We start from the raw sequence: 21868 nt of genomic DNA, 5'->3' as shown, positions 1-21868 counted from the left end.
CTCTGATTGGAAAGAGTGGCTGTGACTTGTTCCACCTCATCACAATAATTATTATTCATTAATTAATCTATGCATTCAATGGCTGGTCCCTGAGCCATTGATCATCCACCGTGTCTGATCCACTTACTAGCATGTACCACCTCTTCCTTCTCGGCAGGGCTGAGCCAGTGATGTCACCTCCACCTGCAACCGATGCAAGAATAGCAACTGACTCTGTCTCCTTTTCCAACCCACCAGCGATGGCCACGATCTATCGGCGCCTAACGGTGAGGTCATCCCCTCGCCTAGTATCTTTGAGTCTGATGCCAATAGGGCTGACCGCTGGGCCTTCCGACTCCCCCCAGATCGAAACATGGCCAACGGATAAATACTACTAACTCCCCCCGCCCGGTACCTAATCTTCTTTGTGTTCTTAATCATTCCAGATACCCTTTCGCCTTTCCTCGGATAACTCTTCCTTATCTACCCGTCTGATTCCGGCTTAAGCCAGCTCTTCCCATCTTCCAATCCTCCCATTCTCCGAAAGAGCACGGAAAAAACAAACAAACAACCCCCAACAACAATCACCGCCAATATGTTCGACTGGTTCAAGTCTTCCAACAAGGAGTCTGCCACCCAGCAGCCCACCTGGAACCCCAACACCATGACCATGCAGCAGCCTTCCGCCCCGGAAGCTCCCGTCACCGAGCAGGTCGTCACCGGCCAACCCGTACGTCCTATCCCATTCCATTCCCCCTGGTGCGATACCGGATCAACTCTAACATACCTCTAGGGCCAGCAAGAGACGATGCAGATGAACCTGCGTGGTGGTGGTGAGGGCGAGGATGTTTGCTGTGGCGTGTATGTATACCCTATCCTCTCACCTCCTATCGATCGAAACTAACCATACGATAATAGTTGTGCCGGTCTTGCCTGCTTCGAGTGCTGCGAATGCTGCTGCTAGATGGAATAATCACCCGGATAGACCATCTTATATATACCACGAACCTTGACGTCCATGTACTGTTAATATTATTCGCATCATGCCTATACCATGTTTTTAGCCTTGAGACTGAAGCGATAGAAGGTCCACGTCCTGGTCTTCATAAATCAATGTCACGATAACCTTCATGCAATTTGCTCTTTCATTATACTTTTCAATCTTACGAAAACACCTGGCACAGAATCTCTTTGATACCCTGTGGTCTCGAACGTTATGGTTGATTTTGTACACACTGACCGAGACAGTGAACAAAGCTAAGGAGCCGGAATGCCCGCCAAGATCGCTGCAGTTGTCGATCCCGACGGCCAAGAAAACTCATCGTTGGTACTTCATCAGAAGAATATTATACGTATAGAAGATCATTTGCTAGACCACTTTGGTGGATTGCCTCCAAGTGTAAGTGTTGTCGCAAGTAATCGAAACACAAAGGTTGATTTGATCCCTGACTTTACTGACAGATATATATTATTGGCAGTATGAATCATGATACGCTTCTAGTGAGATGATTCTCATGAGCCTTGAACTCGTCAAAATGACATGCAATATAAGACCAGCGAACGGTACCGAACAATGTAGACCTTGGAGGCGGATATCGCGATTTTTATTTTGATATAAAGAATTCTCTACTGAAAGCAATTTTAGGGCGTGTCATATGATTGCGTGTCCTTACGGGTTACGCGTACAGCCCCAGTAGTTTGCGACTAAATCGCCCGCTGGTTGAAATTGTTCAACTAGCCGCATTATAAACCTGGGGCCATGCTAGCTATTGGTGAGAATTCTTTTGCAATTAAGTTGAGTGGATCGATCCATGCTTGGCCCTGAGCCCTGTTTCCCAAATCAAACCCTTGTTGATTTGTTTCGAGTCTTTCTTCTCCAATATTCTCGATCTGAATCTCTTGAATTCGAAATTCTCTCACATAGCGAACAAAGTCTTATCCTCTTATCTTGAGAACTGGCTCCAATCCCTCTAGCTGAGCCCTCGACCCATCTTGCACTCCCTGGTTTTCCTGAAGCTCGCAGTTATTACTTCAATGTTGCGATTTTCTAACAACGGTTTTTTTCTATACACGACCATAACTCTCTGACTAGTCGAACCCATCCCTTCAACATGTCGTTGGACCTTGCTAAGTGGGAGCTCCCTGGAGACAGCCCAAGCCAGCAGGCGCCAGCCTTAAACATGCCACTAGTGCTCCTTCTAGCTGCGGCTTTGCTCGGGCTTCTTTTAGTAAGCTATTGTCAACACATTCGAACTAGATATCAACTCAAACTAATGAGTGACAGGCCGTGTATAGCCACGCGTATGTCTTCGCAACACTGATCGCGACTCAAACACCCTATCCGAGACTGAATTCATCAGTCTCGCGCCAGCATTTCAGAGGTCTTTCCATCTTCGTCCTCCATCGGCTGGCCAAGATCTGTATGATTTCTATGTTTTCTATGAAGGACTTCAGTCCACTGAAGTACGGTTTTCTCAGCTTAACAGCCGACTTGCTACTTTCATGCCTGAGAGTAGCTAATGTGCTCACAATTCTAAACCAACACTCGGGAACCCTTCCTTACTCTCGTTGCATTCCAACGTGGTCAATGTGGTCGAAGGCCTTCACATCAATTATGCTGCAAAGCACTGCCTCAAGTATATGCTTTTACCTCCCTACCTACTTGATTCAATTGGCTGGTGCTTTAGAGGAGCGGCTAGAGGTCTCAGAAACGGTGCAGTTTATCAGTCTTCTGGGCACTATTATAGTTCTTTACTTTGGGATGGTTGTTCCGGCATATGCAATCTTTCTTCGAGTCACCGCCTCTGCACAGAGGGGTGAGTCGATGACTATCAGAGGCGCCTGGCAAGGGTTCCGGTGGTCATCTCAGGTTCACTTTTTCAGATTACTTGGCGAGGTTCTCGTCTTGGAAGCAGGTGTCACCATCGTTATTTTTGTGTCTGTGCTCGCTTTGTGTCATCCTGATTTGCATGATGGTGTTTTTCAATTTTGTGTTAAATACTTTGGCTAGTTTAGTATCATGGGGAGGCATGATATGCTATGGGCACCCAAACATCAGAACTTCTCTTCCTAGTCTGCTATTGATAGATCTCAGGTAGATATCAATGTTTATGGGAAGCTCCAGAAAGCAGGGAATTAAACATATCTAACTTCCGCGCAAGCTCCCTGTCCCTCCCCAGTCTTGTCGGCTCCTTCCCTCCCTCTTTGGTGATAGGGGGTCCTAGGGAACTGAAGGGGAAAGCGGCAAGGGCCGATTGCCCAACAAATCACAAAAACAGATTAACGACCACATGAGGGTTTGACCGCTGAAGAGAGCCTACAGCTAGTCCAACAGCTGAATCAGCCAGTGGAGGGTAGGATCGCATGAGCAGGGCGAATTGCCTAGTCAGGCAGATCCACCCCTCGAAAGTTGAACTCCGTTACTAGGCTATGTCGGTTCGGGCAGTTAAAGCTACCTACGGCGCGCTGCTTCCTCAAACATTACTAGAATATATAAGACGGTCGTAGTAAGAAAGAGAAAGAGGAAACATCATAGCCACAGCGTTGATTTGGATGATGAAATGGGATTAGTTCCCCGGCCTTAACAGCCAAATCTGATATCCCAGAAGTATTACAGATCACGAAAGCTGGAAGCTAACCTACGTTGCCAGATTTTGTTGACTTGTTATGTATGTTGCTTGAAAAAATAAACTGGCGGTTCCCAAGTGTGTTCCTAGAGCCCAGTGTAGGGCACTCAGACACGACTTTACTGGCAGGTACAACTTCCGGGGGCAAGCTCTACATCGGAATAGGTAGTAACCGGATGCTAACCAGAGACAGCATCCAGCTCCGGGCCTCCAAACAGAAGCGCGAATATTGTCCGCTGGGACCCCTCTTACTAACGTGGGGCCGAGTTGGGAATTGACTGGCTTGGAAGGTAGCTTGGCACTTGATGCGCGGCGCCCTGCCCTAGCCGAGACATCCGACCAGGCCGTTATCTTTCCTATTCATCAAAGCTCTTGGATCGTCTACTGTCTACGGATAATCAGTTCTTGGCACTCTCGCTCCTGTGTATGAACTGTAATCCTCGCCCTGCGGGTCGTCCGCTACTGCGTATATGAGGCTAGTATCAGGGTATCCTGCTACCTCACCATCCGTGAGCCATTTTTACGAAGGGATCAATGCTTTGCTGGACACTAGAGCAAGGCTGAAAGAGTGAGACCTCGACTATCAGTTAGTCACATATCGCTCGGATAATCGCTGGCGAAGCAGGCAGTCATATGGTGGTGGAAGGGCAGACCGGAGATACCCCATACAGACCAATTGCTACCCTGAACAGTTGCTGCGCCCAGAAGGGAAACATGTAATTTCCCATGCAGCGACTAGTTCTGACAGGCAATTTGCGCTGAGGTCCAATCGTTCATAATTGCATCGGTTCTGACCTCCGTGATTGAACCGGCTAGCCGCACTTGAAGCCAATTCCCTGACCCGTGAGTACAAACCTTGCACAACATCCAAGCCCCAACAATTATCCCTCTTATATTATAACTACTCCCATTCGTTCCAAACACATATACATTCAATGGTTGCCACCAACTCAAGAACAGTTTTTCCCTCGAAGCGAAGGGTAGAACGGACCTAAGGGGCCTTAGCCTTGCGCTAAGCATCCTCATTTCCGACGCTAAATTACATTCGAATGCTACCATGTGAGACCTACCCAATCAGCACCTCCAGTGACAGTCATAGCGGCCCCGGGGTTCTCGTATTAGCGGACCCTGGTTGGAAAGATGACCGAACATGGCGGCTCTACAGATTTTGTTTGATGCCCATTCGACTACCTACTCGCTTCAGTCAATTCCCAAGGCTCTCAATATGGGGACCGTCAGCATGACCTGAAAATGAGAAGAGCTTGGCTCTGCAGCCAAGGCAATAGAAAGGGGAATAAGAGCGCCCCTTTCCAGCTTTTTCCCCTGATACTATAACCCCCATCCGTCAACAATTCCTCTCTACAACCGAACTCGACCAAATCTCAGAAACTCAGAGATAGGTCACCCTCACCACCACCATGCGCACCTCCTACCTCCTCGCCGCAGCCCTCACCCTCTTCGGCGGTGCCCACGCCGACGATGACAGCACCACAACAGTGGGCTACTTCATCCCCAACTGGTCCGCGACCTACCTAGAATACGGCGGCTGGACCAGCACCGGCGCCAGCGTCGCGGGGATCAACGCCGTAAAGACCACCTACAAAGTGGGCTGTCTGAAAGACGCGCCCAAGACCGACTGCAACATGAAGGACGCATACACGATCATCCAAGGCCCCGACACCATCAGCCTGAGCCAGGTGTACACTGCTTCGACGTCGGACAAGTCCACCAGCTACGACGTCACGGTGACGCGGTCGTACGAATGCTCGTTGAAGTCCTGGACAGAGTCAGCGAGCTGCACCATGAGCGTGGGAATGAGTGGAAGTGACAATGGCGGAACGTATGCTTCGTCGTCGTCCACCAAGTCTACCTATGAGAGCCCGACTAGCTCGTACTACTACCTTGTCGTGACGGGTGGTGTCAAGTCGTTCACGGAGCCCGCGGCTACCAAGACTCCTGATGCTGCTGCTGGTTTGGCGGCTCCTGTTGCGGCGATGATTACGGCGGCGCCTGTTGCTGCCGCGGCTGTGGTTGCTGCGGCTTGGGCTTAGGGACGTGGATGAATGAATTGATCTGGTCTTTGGAAGGTACATTGGGGGACTATCCATTGATGATAATGTGGAAGAATCGGATCAAACTGGTGGGAGCACTGCGGTTGCTAAATATTTTAATCAGTTGTTGTTTGTTGCTTTGCTATTGCGTGTGTGTTGCCATTTGTATACCCTGAAGTTGTTAGTAATGGATATAATGGATCGACGTTACGAATGCATGCCCTGAATCTTTTTAAAATTGTTATCTTAACGCAATTGTTTGGTTATGAAGGTGATAATGAGGACACTTACAAGAGACTTGAAAATTGTCCTACCTCAGTACCGGCACAGGGGAAGCGTAGGTAGATAACTGCCACAATGAAGCGCATTGTAAGATAGTAAGACAGTATTGCTCACCATACTCCTCTTACAATCTTATAGCATTCCAAAGTGTTGCTACGTATGAAAACGAGTGATCAGAGAACTATAGTCGCATTGTTACAATACCATGAACTAGTTATAACTAGGAGTCGCCGCAATAGCTTACATGCACACCCACACGTGACACCGGATTCTGCCACTCCTTCCCCAAGGCGGTCAAAAAACATACAGAATGCTGACTGATTTTTTCGGAGGTGTGCAAAATTATATCCGCCTATATCCGCTTATATCCGTACTTTTCTTTGCGAGGTCGACGAGGTTCTGCCGCTTTTGGCGGTCAGTCAAGCGGTCGGACTTGGTAGTACTACGGTTGGATTCTAAATCACAGCATCGATTTTCTATGACTGCGACGCATTGAAGTACTCTAATCCCTCTTCCATTACTTGTTCTTCCCTATTCCGACTAGCTCCGTGCCACCAACTCTCTCGCTATAGAGAACGGCTATGTTTTAGCGTACTTGTGAATATCATCCGCCAACAGTTTTCCATTCTTGCCCGACATTGCAGCGGCTTGGGCCGCGGCATTAGCCCAGTCTACGTTGGCCTGGAGGCAGTACGGTGCATCTGGAAGGAAGGTGAATACCTCTCAACTGAGGAGCACGTCCTTACCACAGAACCTTTCCGCCAAGGGTGTGTGGGCATCGATGAAGTAGTCCACATTGACTTCCGCCTCGCGGGGGTAGAAGATCTATGGTGATGTATCACTAAGATAACTCAAGTTGCTGATGATAGGGGAGAAGGTAGCACATATGTAACGAGCATCTTGTTTGGAGGATTGGAATTTCGTGAGGGATGGAAGTATTTGCCAAGGGTAAGGATGCGGAGACGATAGACGGAAGATGTGCAAATGTGTCTCATTTTGTAGTGCTAGTCGGCTCCAATCTAGCGGACGATCAATGCGTGCCTCAAAATTAGACAGATAAATAGTTGAGAATCACTGATGCATACTTGTCTGAGGGCAACTCATCATGTCAAAATTAGGCAGCGTTGGCTGAAGCGACCGGCAGATGTCTATACAGTGTGCAGAAGGAAAGGAGGGATACTACATCAACAAACGAAAAGATGAGAATAAAGGCACAAGACTATCATTATGCGTATCCATTATGCAGATTACTAGACATAGAGTTGAGGGTATCTTTTCACATGTAGGTATTTACTGTCACACACCATGCGAGGCAATTATGCCCACTTTCCAATCAAAGCCATGATGCCCGCCCCCAACAACGTGCAGAAAACCATGTACAGCAACTTCGAGCGACGACGAGTGCGGCACGGGTCGAAGATGAAGTCGCGGGCCAGCAGTTCCACCAGGGCGCTGTAGATTAGCACTCCTGCTGAGATGGCATTGAACACTCCCTGCACGATCAAAGATGTCTTCGAGCCCGGGTTGTAGGCAGTGCGAAGGCCCAGGCCGATCGCGATCGAGATTGGAGTGGTCAGACCATATGCCAGACACAGCAGGTGAGGGAGCCACTTGCGATGTCCAAAGGGGATGGCTGAGAGTCGGGCACCGATACCCAGGCCCTCGAAGGACTGGTGGAAGACCAACACGGGGTAGAGGGTCGCGAATTCGGAACCGGTCACACCAAGATTGAGCCCGATGATGACCGAGTGGAAGATGATACCGAACTCGAGGATCAAGAAACCGGCAATCTGTTGTCTGAAGGAGCGTTCGCTTTGTTCCGACGAGGTTTCTGCAGAGGTTGCGGTGGGGGAGGTCTTCTCTGCCGACATGCGACCATCTTCGGGGTTGGGGTGAACATGCGCGCTGGTCGGATCACCGGCAATAAAGGCGTCCGTGGCATTCTCCTCGCGGTGCATGCCGTATTTGTTTTCCACGTATACCTCGGCCGCGAGATCGAGAAGGAAGATCAGAGTGATGGAAGCAAGTACAATGCCCGCACACCAGGAGTATATGGACCAATTGCCGGAAACGCCAACGCAGGTCTTGGGTCCGATGCGCTTATACGCCGGATCTAGCAGATGAATAAAGGCTGTGGCTAGGATGACACCCGTACCAAAGTAGCGGGCGAAGATGTAGACGTTGTGAGGAATCTTCCAGCGGGGCATGCTCTTAGCCACAACGGGGAAGAAAGTGAAGGCTGTGGAGACGAAGAGGATGACGAAGATGGAGGAGATGCGGGCGCCCATATGACCGTTGTAGTCATTTTCAGAGATGGCATAGTAGCACAGCACATCCTCTTTGCTGGCCGTGTGAAGGTTGACATCAGATGCGTTGAAGATAGCCATGACGACCAGATGGGAGGAGGAGTTGGAGGAGAAAATCAAAGTGAGGATTGACTGGACAGGACATTATGAAGAACAGTTGTAGATGGTTCATCTTATAGCATACTGAGTGAGGACCTTGGGGTGTAGCTGAAGGGGATGGGTGGTGTCTCGGGGAGTACCTGGCCTGACGATGGCGAACCAGGTGCCCTCCATTGTGGGCCGCAATAATCTCGACAAGTTAAGGCTGACAGGGATAGCCAGCCATTAAGGGCTGACTAGCCATCTAGCCAAATTTGTCCCGCTCGGTTCTTGACAGGATGCGGACTTCCTCAATTTTCTCAGTGGTTGATGTCCTTTCAAGGGACCATCCCGTAAAAGCTCTGCATATCTAAGAAGCCTTCGGCTGACATTGCTGGCGATATCATTCGCAAAGCAGACCGGTAGGGCTGAACAGCATCTCCTCGTGAGCCAGACGACGAGCGCCCTATAGGGCTGATGGGGATGTCGCTTATCAGCCGGCCAATCAAGCTGTCGAACGAAATGCGTGAGATGCAGCTCCGGTTAACTTGTCCTCAAGGTCCTCGCTCGGATTCCACTTTCCAAGGTTTGGGTCACACCATGGTTCCGCTCCCGTAGGCCTCACTGGTTGAATTTTCCCAGTTGGCGAGAGTGCCGCCCCACGCTCAACCCACAGCAGTCCGACAAGGTCTATTGTGTGCTGTAGGTTGCATCCACACACGGTCCCGTCTCCCTCCACTCCGAGGGCTCGGATCCGAGGCCAATAAACGGCCACCTGCTGGTGCCGCAGGATGCTTTGCATCCGAGCATCTCTTCCGATTGAGGAGTGCTCCTAGAGTGGAGAAGGGCATGGAAGGTCATGGCTTATTGTGTTGCATAAATGGTATCTTCAGGTTGATGTTAGACAGGAATTCTGGGTGTAAAAGTCGGCTGCGTGTGCTGTCGTATTCGAGCGTTGCATAGTCGCATAAATCCCAGATTATAATAATGGCATTATATCACTGCAGTGAAAACGTATGCTAAGCTTTAGTAATGGTCTGACATTTCCTGTTGCGGGGCAGGGTTGACAGACGTTGGTGGCTCACTGATTATAGACATTGTAGGTAGTAGTAGCGGTGGTGATAATGCTCTCGGAGGGAATGGACACTGGAGGATTACTCAGGATTCCATCCTTGGCTACTGGCAGGACAGGCTCCAGCGCATAAAGGAAAGATGTCTTGTGACCGACCAGCTTGCTGACTCTTGGGCCCCGGCAGTGAATTATAAGGAGCTGGCTCTCCCAGATTTCATCTACCCAGCTATGTGGAACCCCAACAAGCCATAAAGACAAATTAACAGGGGGCGTTATTGCACTTTTTGGATCAGTAGTATGGCCCCTTCCACATTGCGGTAGGATTCCGATTGACGAAGAGGAAAAGTCAACCTGCTGCTATGCGAAAAGCAAGGCCTGAAAGAGAAGAAACTGGCTGCCCCTGAAGGTTGAGGTCTGTTGGTACTTTCGTCCACTGGTGATGTGACTGACTCGAAGAGCGGTCTTTCCGAGGAAAAAGTGGTGAAAACAGCCCAAGACTAACCCCCTGGACTTTAATCAGGTTCCCTAAAGTAGCGGCTCCCGCTGTCCATCCCCTGACTCGGCACTTCACAGCTGTGCCATCGCCGAAGGATACTACATGATTCCATGATCACCCAACTTTCCTGCGATTTACTTCTTAATCACCTGGTCTGCAGGAAATGAGGGGTTATCACATTGATCCGAGCGGCAAACGTCTTCTATGCCTACAGCGTCTTAGCTCTCCGACCCAAACACTGCAATTCAAGGAAGCCGGAAGCCCGCGGAGGAGACTGAACCTCGGGGTTGGCCGTTTACGAGGCTACACAGCCAGGTCTGGACTTCTTAGCCCTCTGTTTCAGGCGTAGGTGGATGCAAGCGGTGCTGGAAGGCCTATTATTCGGTATGAACTCATGGTCGGGTAGCATTATGCATTGGCTGGAGACAAGGTATTATAGCTCGTGGCTGTCCTCGAACTGACTAAGCTGATCAGTTTCTTTGTCTGAGTTGTCTTGGCTGATGTGATACGAAGAGTTTATTGAGCGCTTGGACGCGCTCGTTGATATCTGGGTCGGAGCATGGGCCTCGGATAAGGTTGATCCCTCCCGTGCCTGGGGGGAGGGGGGTTGTTGAGGGGAAATGCTGGGTCACTCCTTTTCCATTCTGAGATCCAGCTTCCCAGAAATCGTGGCCAGGCTGGAATCTAGTTTTCCCATGGCACATTCAAGGGTGACACAACCGAGCCTACCAAGAGTCCCCGAGAAGCGGATCTTCATCGACAAGAATGAGCTGGTCCCCGATAGTCTTCAAAGACCCACTGTTAGATTTACGTCTAACCCAACACCTTACATTCCACCGACATCTTCCCTCGGGGACTCTCAGTATTATCAAGCAACTACCTGCAATATATTTGAAATCGGAGCTGTCAACTGTGATCCGGCTGGGACTCCGAGGCAGCTACTATTTAAACTTTCTTTGTCTGGGCCAGACTGCGATGCTCGAGGTCTCCTGGACCAACATCTGAATATAAACCCCCTGTTCAGTACCCGTTTCCCCGTTAATGGCTCCCAGGCTTGTTTCATAAGGCTTCACAATGAGCAATTCTGGGGATGATGCCGCCATTATCGTGGGGTACCTCCTTGCGACGCTGGCAATCAGCATCATGGGCCTCCGGCTCTATATGCGCCGCTATAGACGACAGTCCTTTGTCATTAGCGACTATATTACCTTGTTTTGCTGCCTGTGTCTGGTCTATATCATGAACATTACTCTTGTTTTTGGGACGATTGGTAACGTGGCCGTCTCATACTTGACGGGCGAATCACCGAGTCGCGCCGATATCAAGCGTACCCAAATGAGCAGCAAAGTCACCTATGCTGGCGCGATCATCTACTTCACTTAGTAAGTAAAATACCCAATCCAGCATACATACCGGGCCTCTATATGATAAAGGTTACTGAGTCCACGAAGTCTTTGGTGTCAAAAGGCCGTCGTTCTCTGCTTCATCAACCGGCTCCTGGGGGTGCTTCCGTGGCCATACATATGGATTCGGGTTATGTGGGCCATTCTATGCATTACCTACATAACATTGCTCCTTCTCTTCCTCACCGTATGCAGACCACTAAGTCTGTACTTCCAAGTCTATCCCGACCCAGGTGCGTACTTCACGATGCAGTGGCTGGATGTCTCCTAACCCGTGCTTTCTTTGATCGCAGGTCCTTGTATCAGATCAACATATCACATATCCGTCCATGCCGCTCTGAACTGCGCCACAGACGTAATGCTGATTATTCTTCCAATTCACTGGCTTCTCAAGATTCGGCGTCCCTGGTACAAGTGAGTGAAAACGTTGAAATCAACAATCTTCATCCGTACTGACCGATGCGAAGACGTGCCCAGCTCGTCGGCCTCTTCTCCGTCGGCATTGTCCTCGTGGTGATCTCTGCTCTCCGGTTCCCCTTCCACCAAGGCGCGCTAGACACTCCATTGCAGACTATCTTGAGTCCCATTGAGGAGCTTCTCTCCGCACTGGTTGCCAACGTGCCGACATTGTACAGCCTCCGACGGGCCAGGCAGCCAGAGACGCCTCCACCCCAGACGCAGCCATCCCCAAAGAGATTTCCACGAGCGGTCGACAGCATCATAATTATGCAGACTGTGGATGTAGAGGAATCCCGCACGGATAATCAGACACTCTCTACAACCATGACCGATCGAGCGTTATCCACTACCATGGCCGATCGCGACCTGAACGACGACAGCGACGGACACCTTGTTCTCAATGAACCGGAATGAACCAAACAAGAGCATGTAGCATATAGAAGGGTCTGACAGGATCTATGCATAGTATATAGTATGAGTTGATGTATATATCGAAGATGGCGGGCTCACCTTAATAGCCCGAAGCGCACATATTTGGGTCCGCCATACGTAATGCCCTCTGGACAAGGAGATTTCGGGATACCCAATAAGAAATTGCATCAGCAGTGAGGATGGCAATATAATGAACTCGGTGGGAAGTGTCTAATACATCAGAGTATTTTGAGGGATCACGTAGTTTTACATTTCATTGAACATTGCATCACTTCCGGGAAACACGAGTCAGAACGCCACCATAACGGTTCCAGAGCATTCCAATCAAGAATCAGACAGAGAAACATATATTAGATTAAAAAACCCTAGACAAAACAACATCTCTATCCACCCCCATACAAATGCACACTCGAATTCCTCGTCCACATCCGCAACCTCTTCCCGAGAAAGTACATCGGCACCCCTAACACCAACGGCCCAAACGTCAAAGCCAACTGCACCATAGCAGGCAAAAAATACCCTAACCTCCTCTCCGCCAACGACGGCACCCAATAACTCATACTAAACCCACACGTATTTCTCACAATTGTCACCACGGCCATAATTTCCCCAGAGACAGGTTTATACGAATCCATCGCATACGCCACTGCAATGCTAGACATCGCCGAGACAACCAGGCCACTGAGTCCATACCCAAATATCAAAAGAACAGGCCAAGGCCATGAACCGAGGATAGCAAACGCACCAACCAACACCGACAAAAGCAGTATTCCAGCGGGGGGGATAAGAGCCAAGAGTCTCATCTCCGCTTCGTAGATACCCCTGTTCCGTTGCGTGGCTTTCACCGCGACCCAGTCAGATAATGGCCCCGCCGTGACAAGCCCGACTATGCAACCGATCAGAAAGGCGAAGTTGGAGTATCCCACTTCGGACGCATTGAAATTGTAGGGAGGGGCCCCAAGGACGGAGGATTCAGTGAGGTTCCAGAAGAGAACGAAGTTCGCGACGCCGGAAACTGTCACCGCAGCCCAGAAAATGATGGGGTAGAGGCATATGCGGAATGGGGTGAGGAGGTCTCGCAGGAGGAAGGCCTTCCATCGCATGTCAGGGATTCGCCATATTTTGAATTGGGCGCTAGAGGGGGATCCAGTCCCGGGCTTCGGGGGTAGTGGTTGGGTTGAGTAAGTTTCCTTCGAATCTACGGTCGGGCTGACATCTGTGGGGGATTCCATGGCTTCTGGGGTCAGAGACGCATGTGGCGTTTGTCGCAGTGGGTTAGGCGCATGGTCACGGTGATACTTCGTCTCTGGGGAGCAGAGGAGGATAGTAATGAAGTTGAAGCAGGTCATGGCCATTGATAGCCAGAAGAAGCTACGCCATCCGAATCTGGTACACCATGGGTTAGTCAGTCGGCCACTCGAACTCAGCGCAAGTTTATCGTATGAAATAGTTAATGACATGGTCATACCTTTGCGTGATATTACCTGAGATTACTGGCCCCAGGAAAGAGCCAAAAGAGGCCGCGGTACTGAGTCAATTGGTCAGTAAAACGGCCTTGATGTCTTTCTCAATAGTCCCACTGACAAATAAGCTACAGTCCATCGTCCTCGCTCGTACAAGAAGAAAATATCCGCAACAGTCTGCATGGGTATTGTCTCACAGGCCGCAGCCCCTGCTCCATTCACCACTCGGGCCACGATAAAGCTGGTATAAGACGAGGCGAGAGCCTCCCATATATATGAGGCGAAGCTGATCGACAAAAAGAAGAGGAAAGTAAGGCGACGACCGAAGATATTGGAACAGGGAACGACGATCAAATTGGCATAGGCAAAGGACAGGATACACACGCCGGTGATGAGCAGGAGTTGAGTGTTGTTCAAATCGAAGGATTCGGAGAAGGCAGGGAACATGGGGCTCATAGACAATGCAGATGCTGTCAATACGAAAACGGCCACGAGCTGGGTCATGATCACTAGGACTGTCATCGAAGATGATTGATGAGCATGGTTCAGAGTGCGGGGTGGTTGCGACTAACGCTTCCATTTCGTCGACCAGTTCAGCGGATCGTGGGGATCCTCCGATGGCTGAGGAACGAGGCTTGTGGAGGTGAGCTAATGCTGTACATCTAGACTCGAGGAGCACTGCTCACACTATCCCCGTTTCAGATCCATGAATGAGGTGATCCTCTCCATCGTGTATTATCTCGGTTCCTGGGAGATGCTCCCCGTGCCCGGGGGTTGCGCTTTCCAGCGAGCCCATCCTGCTGCCGAATTTAGCAACTCGGCTGGTGGATGCGTTGGATAGAGTGTGCTGTTGGGAGAATTTGAATATACGGTGCTTAAGGGGGTTCCGTAGCTACGGAGCTTGACTATATCTCGAAAGACCAGGTGAGGCTGGGCTGAGGATTGTAAAGGTAAGCGATGAATGACGCAAGGGGTGGACAAGGATGGGCTGGCGGAATGCAGATTTCCTGTCGATCTCCCCAAAAGGTGGAATGCAGGGTTGGACAACTATCAATTCCCCGATTCATTATGAGCTGGGTGTTCTGCTGCTCTTGCTCCATGAAAAAAGCATGATATAGGTATGAGACGGGCACCTGCGCGCTGGGGAGCTAAGTAGAGGTATACCTAACTCCAGTACATACAGACTATTTCGCTGTATAATAGATCATAAGAGGCTACTTGGACGCAATCTACGAGTGAAGATAACTGTTGCGGGGCTTCTGTGGCGGTCTTGTCGGTGTGACAGGGCTTGGAGGCTGGCATTGCAGATTGTCATATTGTAAACAATCCGAATGGATAGATAGATATGCGGCACATGTAAGCTGCCCACCAATGAGAGGATTACACTGGGGATTGAGCTGGCTCAACAGCATATCTTCTTAAAGTCTATTAGGACTCACAACAAAAGCAATGAAGAACATGAGTTAGATGAACAACTAGTATATCGAACAGGTGATTACTCATGCAAATGACTTGACAGAATCTCATCAATAAACGTTTACAGAGCACCTCATATGCACGTGTTATTGCCGAATATTGGCGTTATCAACGTGTTAGTCCTTCTTATCTTATTCCGACGATTGGAATGCCATTATCGCGACATGCATCCAACAACTCCTCCATATTGTCCAATTTGAGCTTCTTGGGGGTTTGCTAGCAGATGCTTCTCCCAGACTATTGTCCTCTCCAACACTAGGGGGATTCCGCCAAACGTGACACTCTCATCAACAGAGGGTATCATAACAATCCATGATTCTCGGAGACAACCCAATTCATTGTCCGTAGCATCTCCGGTATATCGCTAGACAAAATTCTTGTTCGGCTCCGGGGCCTCGGACGAACGATGATTTTACCTTCTTATCTATCCGCGGTGCCTCAGGACCGATCTCATGGTTACTGTCCGAGAATACGAATGGCAGAGCCAGCCCGCGAATCACCCTTGCATACCCACCCGCCATCCGCCATATCTTAGGAAATTCCTAAGGACCATTTGGCTGGCTGGCTGTCTTATTTGCCAAGGCCTTTGTGCTAGAGGTTTCATTCTTATCTGCAGATAGAGGCATGATTAATCAGCTCTATGTGAAGAGCATCGCATACGATAAAGGTATTCTCCAATGACCTTGATGCTGACATTCATTATTACAATACTATCTGTCTAATGCAATAAACGCTATTCGCTAACACCTGCAATGCAGTAAAAGTAAGAGCCCCAACCGCCCTGGAAAATCATATCATAGCCATTAGTTCGCCTCCCTATCCTCAAGGTCCTGAAATTGCCCCCGGGTACGAATATAATAATGTCCGCTCTCCTCGCGCATATCGACATGCCATCGATCGCGCAAGCGCGGAGTCCCTGCTGCTCCCAGCTGCGCTCCAGACCAGGCATGCACCGTCCCCGGACTATTAACGGCCAAAGCAAATAGATTCGGCGGTTCCGTAAAATCCGTCACTAACTGCCCGCGTCCCTGGAAGAGGATGAACCCCAGACACATGATGTTCGTCAGAAAGACCACAGCTAGAATCACATAAAACACCTGCTGCCAGTCACTCGTCCGGCCGGACGCATAGCCCGCGGACTGCAGCGTCGCGTTGAACACCTGCACAACCGGGGTAGCAAGACTGGCCTCGGCGTAATTCCAATCGGGAACGAATGGAGAATCCTGACTGCCGAGGAGGGCGGTACTCCCCGCTAAGACGGCCAAAGCCTCACTGAGCGAGGGGAGCCGAGGATCTAGCGAAGAGGTATTGGTGGTGTTATCGAAGCTCGGAATCAATTCCATCAGCGTGCGTTCGATACTGGCGTCGTCACCCATGATACCTGACCCGAGTGTCACCGTGTCGGCCCACTCCCATCCCACGCTTTTCCAGTTCATCAGATATTGATCCTCTGGCGTGTTAGGATGTATCCGGTTGTATTGGAGCCCGTCAGCCGCGTCTTCGCAGCGGGAGCTCAGGTCACCGCCGCTAGGGTCGACCTGGTACCGGGCTGAGCAGCGACCGGAAAGCTTTCCGCGCAAGCTGCAGAGGATGTACTTCGGGTCGTGACCTGGAGGAGCACTGCCTAAGATGTAGATGGAGGTTGTGTTGTCGACTTTGGGATTTAGAATGGTGTTGTAGTCTTTGGGGTAAATCGGAAAGACAGGGGCGCCTTGGTCTTCGCTGAAGCCGAAAAGGTCATCGACGACGGTGCGGTTCGTGTTGATCGAGTAGGTTGGTGCAGCGGTTGCCCAAGTCGATGCGTTGAAGGGCTTATGGTTGGGCCACTCGGTGTAGATGAGGGGTTTCAGCTCGTCATAAGACATGCCGACACACATCACATTGATTGCAGGTGAAGGCAGAGAGGCTTTAATAATGTATTTACCCTCGCCGGACATATCGACTGGCTGCTGGATCTTATTTGCGGGGTTGCGAGCAGCGGCGAAGAGGCCTCCGTGAGGGTAGGCGGCAGTAACATTGTTGACGACTCGACCATGCTGTTCGGACACGGCGGTGGTGTTCACAATCTCGATCCAGCGACCGGTTACTGTGGTGTTATCGTATAACAAGGCATGTGGCTGCGGACGATAAGCGAGTGCAGTAGAGGTGTTGTTTCCGGCTTTCAGCATTTCGGCCCAACCTTGCAGGTATTGGTAGTAGTCATGGTATGAGCGGCCGGCTATCTCCATCGCCAGGCAGGTCTCATTCCAGGATGTCGGGTCAACGGCGGCAGTGATTGGACTCTGACAGGCATCCTCCAAATAATAAGGGTTGGAGTACTGGGTGGAAACATTTCCCTGCAGAAGTCGGGGTTGGACGGGACCCAAAACCAAGCTTGGAGATACTACAGCCGGTAGAGCGCGGAGGGTCAGCAAGTGAGTATTAGACTAATACTAATGGCAAGGGGACAGAGTGACCAACCTAACGCTTCAGCAGCTGTGGTATACAGCATCGCAACCAGAGCAACAATCAACGTCAACCCACCAAGCGTCGTCCAGCCGACATAGCGCAGCACATCCCACTGCATCAGCAGCGACCCCGGCTGCGTGATCCAGGTTCGCAGCGTCATGTCGGCGATGCTGACGCCCTCGGACCCATGCGTGAGAGCCCGTCGACTCAACAGTTGGCCCAGGAATGCGACACAAACTGTGACATAAGAGAGCTCGATTGTTTTGGCTAACAGGGCGCTCAGCAAGGATGCGGAAGAGGCAGTGAGTCCGGCATTGTTGCCAATCAAACTGCCATAGAAGGGCTTGATACACGCGACGACGAAGAAGACCCCGGACAGGATGGTGGTGTATACTCCCAAGACGATAAGAGTGACGAAGAGACCCGAACACCGACGTCTGGGTTTATTGGTTGGCACTGGTAAAGGATGAGGTTGATCACCATGATCGACACCTTTGGGTGGTGTATCGGTCAAGTCACTACGAAACGAATCGCGTGGCCCCCTACCAAGATCGCGCAGATCAATTACACTTTTATCGTCACCGGATGAGTCGTCGTTCAATCTTGCGTCCGGGATGTTGACATCGGACAGGAGACGAAGCCCATCCGACGACCTGGCAGCCATGGTTGGCTGAGGTCAGATGCAGGCAGTTTGGGGGTTTGTTTTTTCTTGGGGGAAGAAGGAAGGAGGAAAGGCTTCCTGGGCCAACTTTTTTTAAGGGGCGGTGCATGGGAGACGGGCATTTAAACCAGCTAGACCAGTTAATCCCTGTTGTTTTGTCCGGAAGATGAGTTGGCTTCATTTTAGTGAATTGGGGGCCATTCGCGATCGGTTGGGGTCCTTGTTGGTGTGAGGCTCGGGTAAAGGGACTGTCGGGATCGTGGCTCATCCAGCTGGTGGGCGACTGTGCCACACAGTAGTCATTTAATTAGCTACGTAGCTGACTAGCTAGCTAGGTTATTGTGTATGCTTGTCCATGATTTTAATCTCCCCTGGTGGAGTCGCTTTGATCTAGATTCCCCGGTTGCACCATTCACGTCTGCGCCCGCCTTCGCCGTGGGTCCGTGTTTAGCCCGGCCCTCAGCCTGATCTTCCAGTCGGTCCTCTAATTAGCACAAGAAAGGACATAAAAGAGGGGAACCTGCCATCCGCGAGGGTTTGACCTATAGTATAACTGTGTAGTATGCCCTAATGCGACCAAGTCACTATTCTGGCCAGAGGACAAAGGCAATCCCTGTCCGGACTATCCTATAAATAGCAAAGATGGTCCGAGGTGATTGGGCTGTATCACGATTATGATAACACGGACGATGAGAAAATACAACCACTAAAGTGTGCGACTTAGGTAGCCAAGTAAAGATGACAGCACCACAGGCAGCCATCCAAAAAGCAGAGGGGGATTGTGGGACGCTAAACACAGACAAGGCTGGTGGAATCTGGTGAATGTGGTGCGGTCTACGGACCGAGATAGCAATCAATGCGCTTCACTATACTTCAAACGGCATAGTCCTTCAATTCCCACAAGTTCCCATTTCAGCCTCCTTGATGGATCTCAACAGCCGCTTCAAGCCTTCTTCCAAGGCTTTCTTCCCGACAGTGAACGTGATACGGAATCACCCGAGCTCTTTTGGCATGTACATGCTACCAGGCGCAATCATAACCCCATTCTCCGCACAGATGTCGGTAATTCTCATTCATGTAAGCGAGTCTGGCAACGTAATCCTCAGCTGCCTGTAGTCTGACTGCGGTGCGATAGGCTTGCCTAGCAGTGGATGGCGAAGGTCTATCCAGATGAACAAGCCGGCATTCCTTGCGACATATGTGCACAATCAGGCCTTCAACATGTTGGCAAAAAACCTTACACTCGCAAAAACGAATGCCATGTCCACGGAAGAAGGATGTGGCAATACGGTAGTTCTCCACCATGAGACTGGTTTTCTTGCACATAAAGTTGTCCATCCATGCCTTGTCCTCGAGCATGGCGACCATGAGACATGCTAAATATTGCGCGTTAGAGATATTCGCTTATCACCCTAGCACTATGAACATACCTAATGCTCGACATTGCACCTATGATGCCCTCGTTCTTTGTGGAGACCAATCCAAGCCGTAAGCCATTGGCCCGAAAGTCCTTGCTTGCGCCATACAGGACATGTGGAAGAGTGAGGTCAATAATGTCGCGAAGATCAAGTGCCAGTGCAGAGAGGGTTGAGATCGAGTCGCGATTGCCGCATTCACAAATACTGATTTCGCATAGAGTGCAGTTGATGTCTACCGCAAAATGCGGTGAATTCCCTCAGGGTCTCAGGATGCTATATCAAAACCAAAATGAGTACGTACGATGACAGTGAACTAGGAGGATGGGAAATCAGACATAGTACCTTACTAAAGGATTATGTGGGCTAAGCTTCATTGCGTCGGTAAGTAGACACCTCTATGACGAGGGACATAATTGACTTGGAAACCAAAAGGGCACGGACGGTGATACCATCGTCTTCTGCTTTGCGCAACGCAGACTCTAGAGCCATTTTATTCACCTCAGGGTGAAATAGGTCCTCGAGGTTAGAGTACCCTTCTATGCCCTCGTACGGCACCCCAATTACACGCGCATTGCTTCGATTGAGAGTGTCGAAATTGAACCGTTGTACAACGGTTGAGGAATGTAAATACTTTCGCCTTCGTCACATTTTGACCAAGCTAACGCATCCATCGCACTGGCCAAGCCAGGCGTGACGAAAATATTGTCTTCTGTAACGGGCTCCCGGGCCTGGAACTCCTCAGTCATGAACGCTGCTGCTGCACGTCGAAGACGACGTGATCCTCTGGGTCCAGTGCTGTAGGTACGGTTTTCGGTTGGGAGAACCGCTATCTGCCGTCATAGTCGATCAGCTAATAAGGAGAGAAAAAAAGGCCCTTACAGTGACTGTCGGACTTGCCTGAGCTTTCACAAAGTCTGCAATATCTTCTTGTAGAAGGCTATTATCTGCCAGGCGAAGGATCACACTACCTACTGTCAGCGTTGTCACCTACTACCAGATCGAGTTATACATGGCTTACGGCTAGACTTACATTCCATCCGAGTTATTTGGGGACCATGGGTTCGCTTCGCCATGGTCTTCTCCCGCCGGGCCCCATACATCTTGGTGAGCGAGATATTTGGCCCCCCTCTTGGACAGACGGTGTCTCTAAATTGCCGCCTGCGCACATTCAGTCTGACCGATCGGGCTCATATTGATATAAGATGAGCAAGATGCTCTGACAGCCCAACGAAGATTGGCATGGTGTCAGTGCGACAAAGCCGCTTATAAGGTTGATATATTGCCTGTTGGTCTCCGCACATCGAGTGTTCCGTCGGAACAAGAGACCGGGTTCATCTCAGAATACGCAGTGATAGCAATTACTTCAACAGGCTCCATGGGCGTAGTTCCAAGCAAAGCTCTGTAGCGACATCTGCCCATAGCCAGAGCTACAATTTACTGATACAGTTCTACTGCGATTGCCCCAAACCCACATTACGAACATAAGAGCCCTCGGATTCTCAACATTACCGAGTATAACGATGGCCTCGGCCACGAGGCTCCTCAACTTCAGATATTATGCGTGTTAAGCGGCTAATCTCATATCGTACCTTTCGCTGTCGCACTGTTAACAGGATGCTTCTTCGGTATCTTAACCCATCGTTTTCCGCACCATGACGTTCGAGTTCCGAATGATGCCCTCGACATACTATCTCAGTCACGATCGCAAAATCTAACAAATATTACGACTCTACCTTGACTATTATATTATAGCGCGGGCCACAGTCTCCACACCGCGCCAAGTTCAACCAAGCCGCCGGGGTGAACTTCCTCGAGTCGCCGCGGCTTCTTGGCCGGGTCCGCCCATCATCAACTGATAGATTAACCACACCATTCTTTTCCTACAACAGAGGATTCGCAGATTTTCAGTCTTATCTCGTTTATACTGCAGCTTGGGAGACGATATTGTCACTTAAGCGCGACATCTACATTGATCCACTATTATGAGTTACGATGACCGCAATAGTCCCATTCTTTGAAAGGCCACCGGTGCAGTTAGTACAGTTGCAAAGCCTGCATGCAGTATGAGAAATAGTTCCGGAATAATCAACACGACATATCCACCTAGCTCTTGCGAAGCTATCTGGCAACATCAGTTGCGATGTCCTCCAAAATCAGCACAGCATCAGCCCCGATAGCGACCAAACCCCCAAACATCCGCATTAGGAATCTTAATGTT

General features: G+C 50.2%; 8 protein-coding genes across 8 annotated transcripts; 4 read left to right on the top strand and 4 right to left on the bottom strand.

Moving 5' to 3' along the window:
* Window positions 1-574: 574 nt before the first annotated feature.
* BDQ94DRAFT_174244 (uncharacterized protein) lies at window positions 575-943 on the top strand (the record flags this gene model as incomplete). Its single annotated transcript, XM_026772305.1, has 3 exons — window positions 575-709; window positions 773-840; window positions 898-943. 3 exons carry the CDS (start codon window positions 575-577, stop codon window positions 941-943), a joined length of 249 nt encoding a protein of 82 aa, XP_026622011.1.
* Window positions 944-2090: 1147 nt separating this feature from the next.
* BDQ94DRAFT_162398 (uncharacterized protein) lies at window positions 2091-2989 on the top strand (the record flags this gene model as incomplete). The annotated part of the gene is made up of 2 exons (XM_026769537.1): window positions 2091-2207; window positions 2264-2989. 2 exons carry the CDS (start codon window positions 2091-2093, stop codon window positions 2987-2989), a joined length of 843 nt encoding a protein of 280 aa, XP_026622010.1.
* A 1921-nt stretch (window positions 2990-4910) lies between these two features.
* BDQ94DRAFT_151160 (uncharacterized protein) lies at window positions 4911-6113 on the top strand. Its single transcript, XM_026767711.1, has one exon. It carries the CDS (start codon window positions 5024-5026, stop codon window positions 5654-5656), a length of 633 nt encoding a protein of 210 aa, XP_026622009.1. The 5' UTR covers window positions 4911-5023; the 3' UTR covers window positions 5657-6113.
* A 1075-nt stretch (window positions 6114-7188) lies between these two features.
* BDQ94DRAFT_183061 (Zinc/iron permease) lies at window positions 7189-8361 on the bottom strand. Its single transcript, XM_026774315.1, has one exon. The coding sequence runs from the start codon at window positions 8323-8325 to the stop codon at window positions 7255-7257; it is 1071 nt and encodes a 356-aa protein (XP_026622008.1). The 5' UTR covers window positions 8326-8361; the 3' UTR covers window positions 7189-7254.
* A 2603-nt stretch (window positions 8362-10964) lies between these two features.
* Window positions 10965-12166, top strand: BDQ94DRAFT_183058 (uncharacterized protein; the record flags this gene model as incomplete). The annotated part of the gene is made up of 4 exons (XM_026774314.1): window positions 10965-11272; window positions 11342-11526; window positions 11587-11707; window positions 11761-12166. The coding sequence occupies 4 exons, from the start codon at window positions 10965-10967 to the stop codon at window positions 12164-12166; spliced, it is 1020 nt and encodes a 339-aa protein (XP_026622007.1).
* A 401-nt stretch (window positions 12167-12567) lies between these two features.
* On the bottom strand, window positions 12568-14443 carry BDQ94DRAFT_183057 (major facilitator superfamily domain-containing protein; the record flags this gene model as incomplete). The annotated part of the gene is made up of 5 exons (XM_026774313.1): window positions 12568-13570; window positions 13653-13712; window positions 13769-14162; window positions 14220-14281; window positions 14334-14443. 5 exons carry the CDS (start codon window positions 14441-14443, stop codon window positions 12568-12570), a joined length of 1629 nt encoding a protein of 542 aa, XP_026622006.1.
* Window positions 14444-15921: 1478 nt separating this feature from the next.
* On the bottom strand, window positions 15922-18235 carry BDQ94DRAFT_183055 (uncharacterized protein; the record flags this gene model as incomplete). The annotated part of the gene is made up of 2 exons (XM_026774312.1): window positions 15922-17506; window positions 17584-18235. 2 exons carry the CDS (start codon window positions 18233-18235, stop codon window positions 15927-15929), a joined length of 2232 nt encoding a protein of 743 aa, XP_026622005.1. The 3' UTR covers window positions 15922-15926.
* Window positions 18236-19305: 1070 nt separating this feature from the next.
* Window positions 19306-20891, bottom strand: BDQ94DRAFT_162393 (uncharacterized protein; the record flags this gene model as incomplete). Its single annotated transcript, XM_026769536.1, has 9 exons — window positions 19306-19394; window positions 19474-19635; window positions 19682-19854; window positions 19952-19996; window positions 20069-20280; window positions 20367-20480; window positions 20530-20618; window positions 20681-20808; window positions 20872-20891. 9 exons carry the CDS (start codon window positions 20889-20891, stop codon window positions 19306-19308), a joined length of 1032 nt encoding a protein of 343 aa, XP_026622004.1.
* Between the last annotated feature and the right edge of the window lie 977 nt (window positions 20892-21868).

Source organism: Aspergillus welwitschiae (genome assembly GCF_003344945.1).
Source record: "Aspergillus welwitschiae strain CBS 139.54b unplaced genomic scaffold BDQ94scaffold_40, whole genome shotgun sequence".
Classification (NCBI taxonomy): Eukaryota; Fungi; Ascomycota; class Eurotiomycetes; order Eurotiales; family Aspergillaceae; genus Aspergillus; species Aspergillus welwitschiae.
The sequence above is the reverse complement of the archived record's forward strand: the minus strand, read 5'-3'. Positions and strand labels throughout refer to the sequence as shown.

Coding starts and splice junctions, on each gene's coding strand:
- BDQ94DRAFT_183061 (XM_026774315.1), bottom strand. CDS start 8,325: ATGGCTATCTTCAACGCATCTGATGTCAACCTTCACACGGCCAGCAAA.
- BDQ94DRAFT_151160 (XM_026767711.1), top strand. CDS start 5,024: ATGCGCACCTCCTACCTCCTCGCCGCAGCCCTCACCCTCTTCGGCGGT.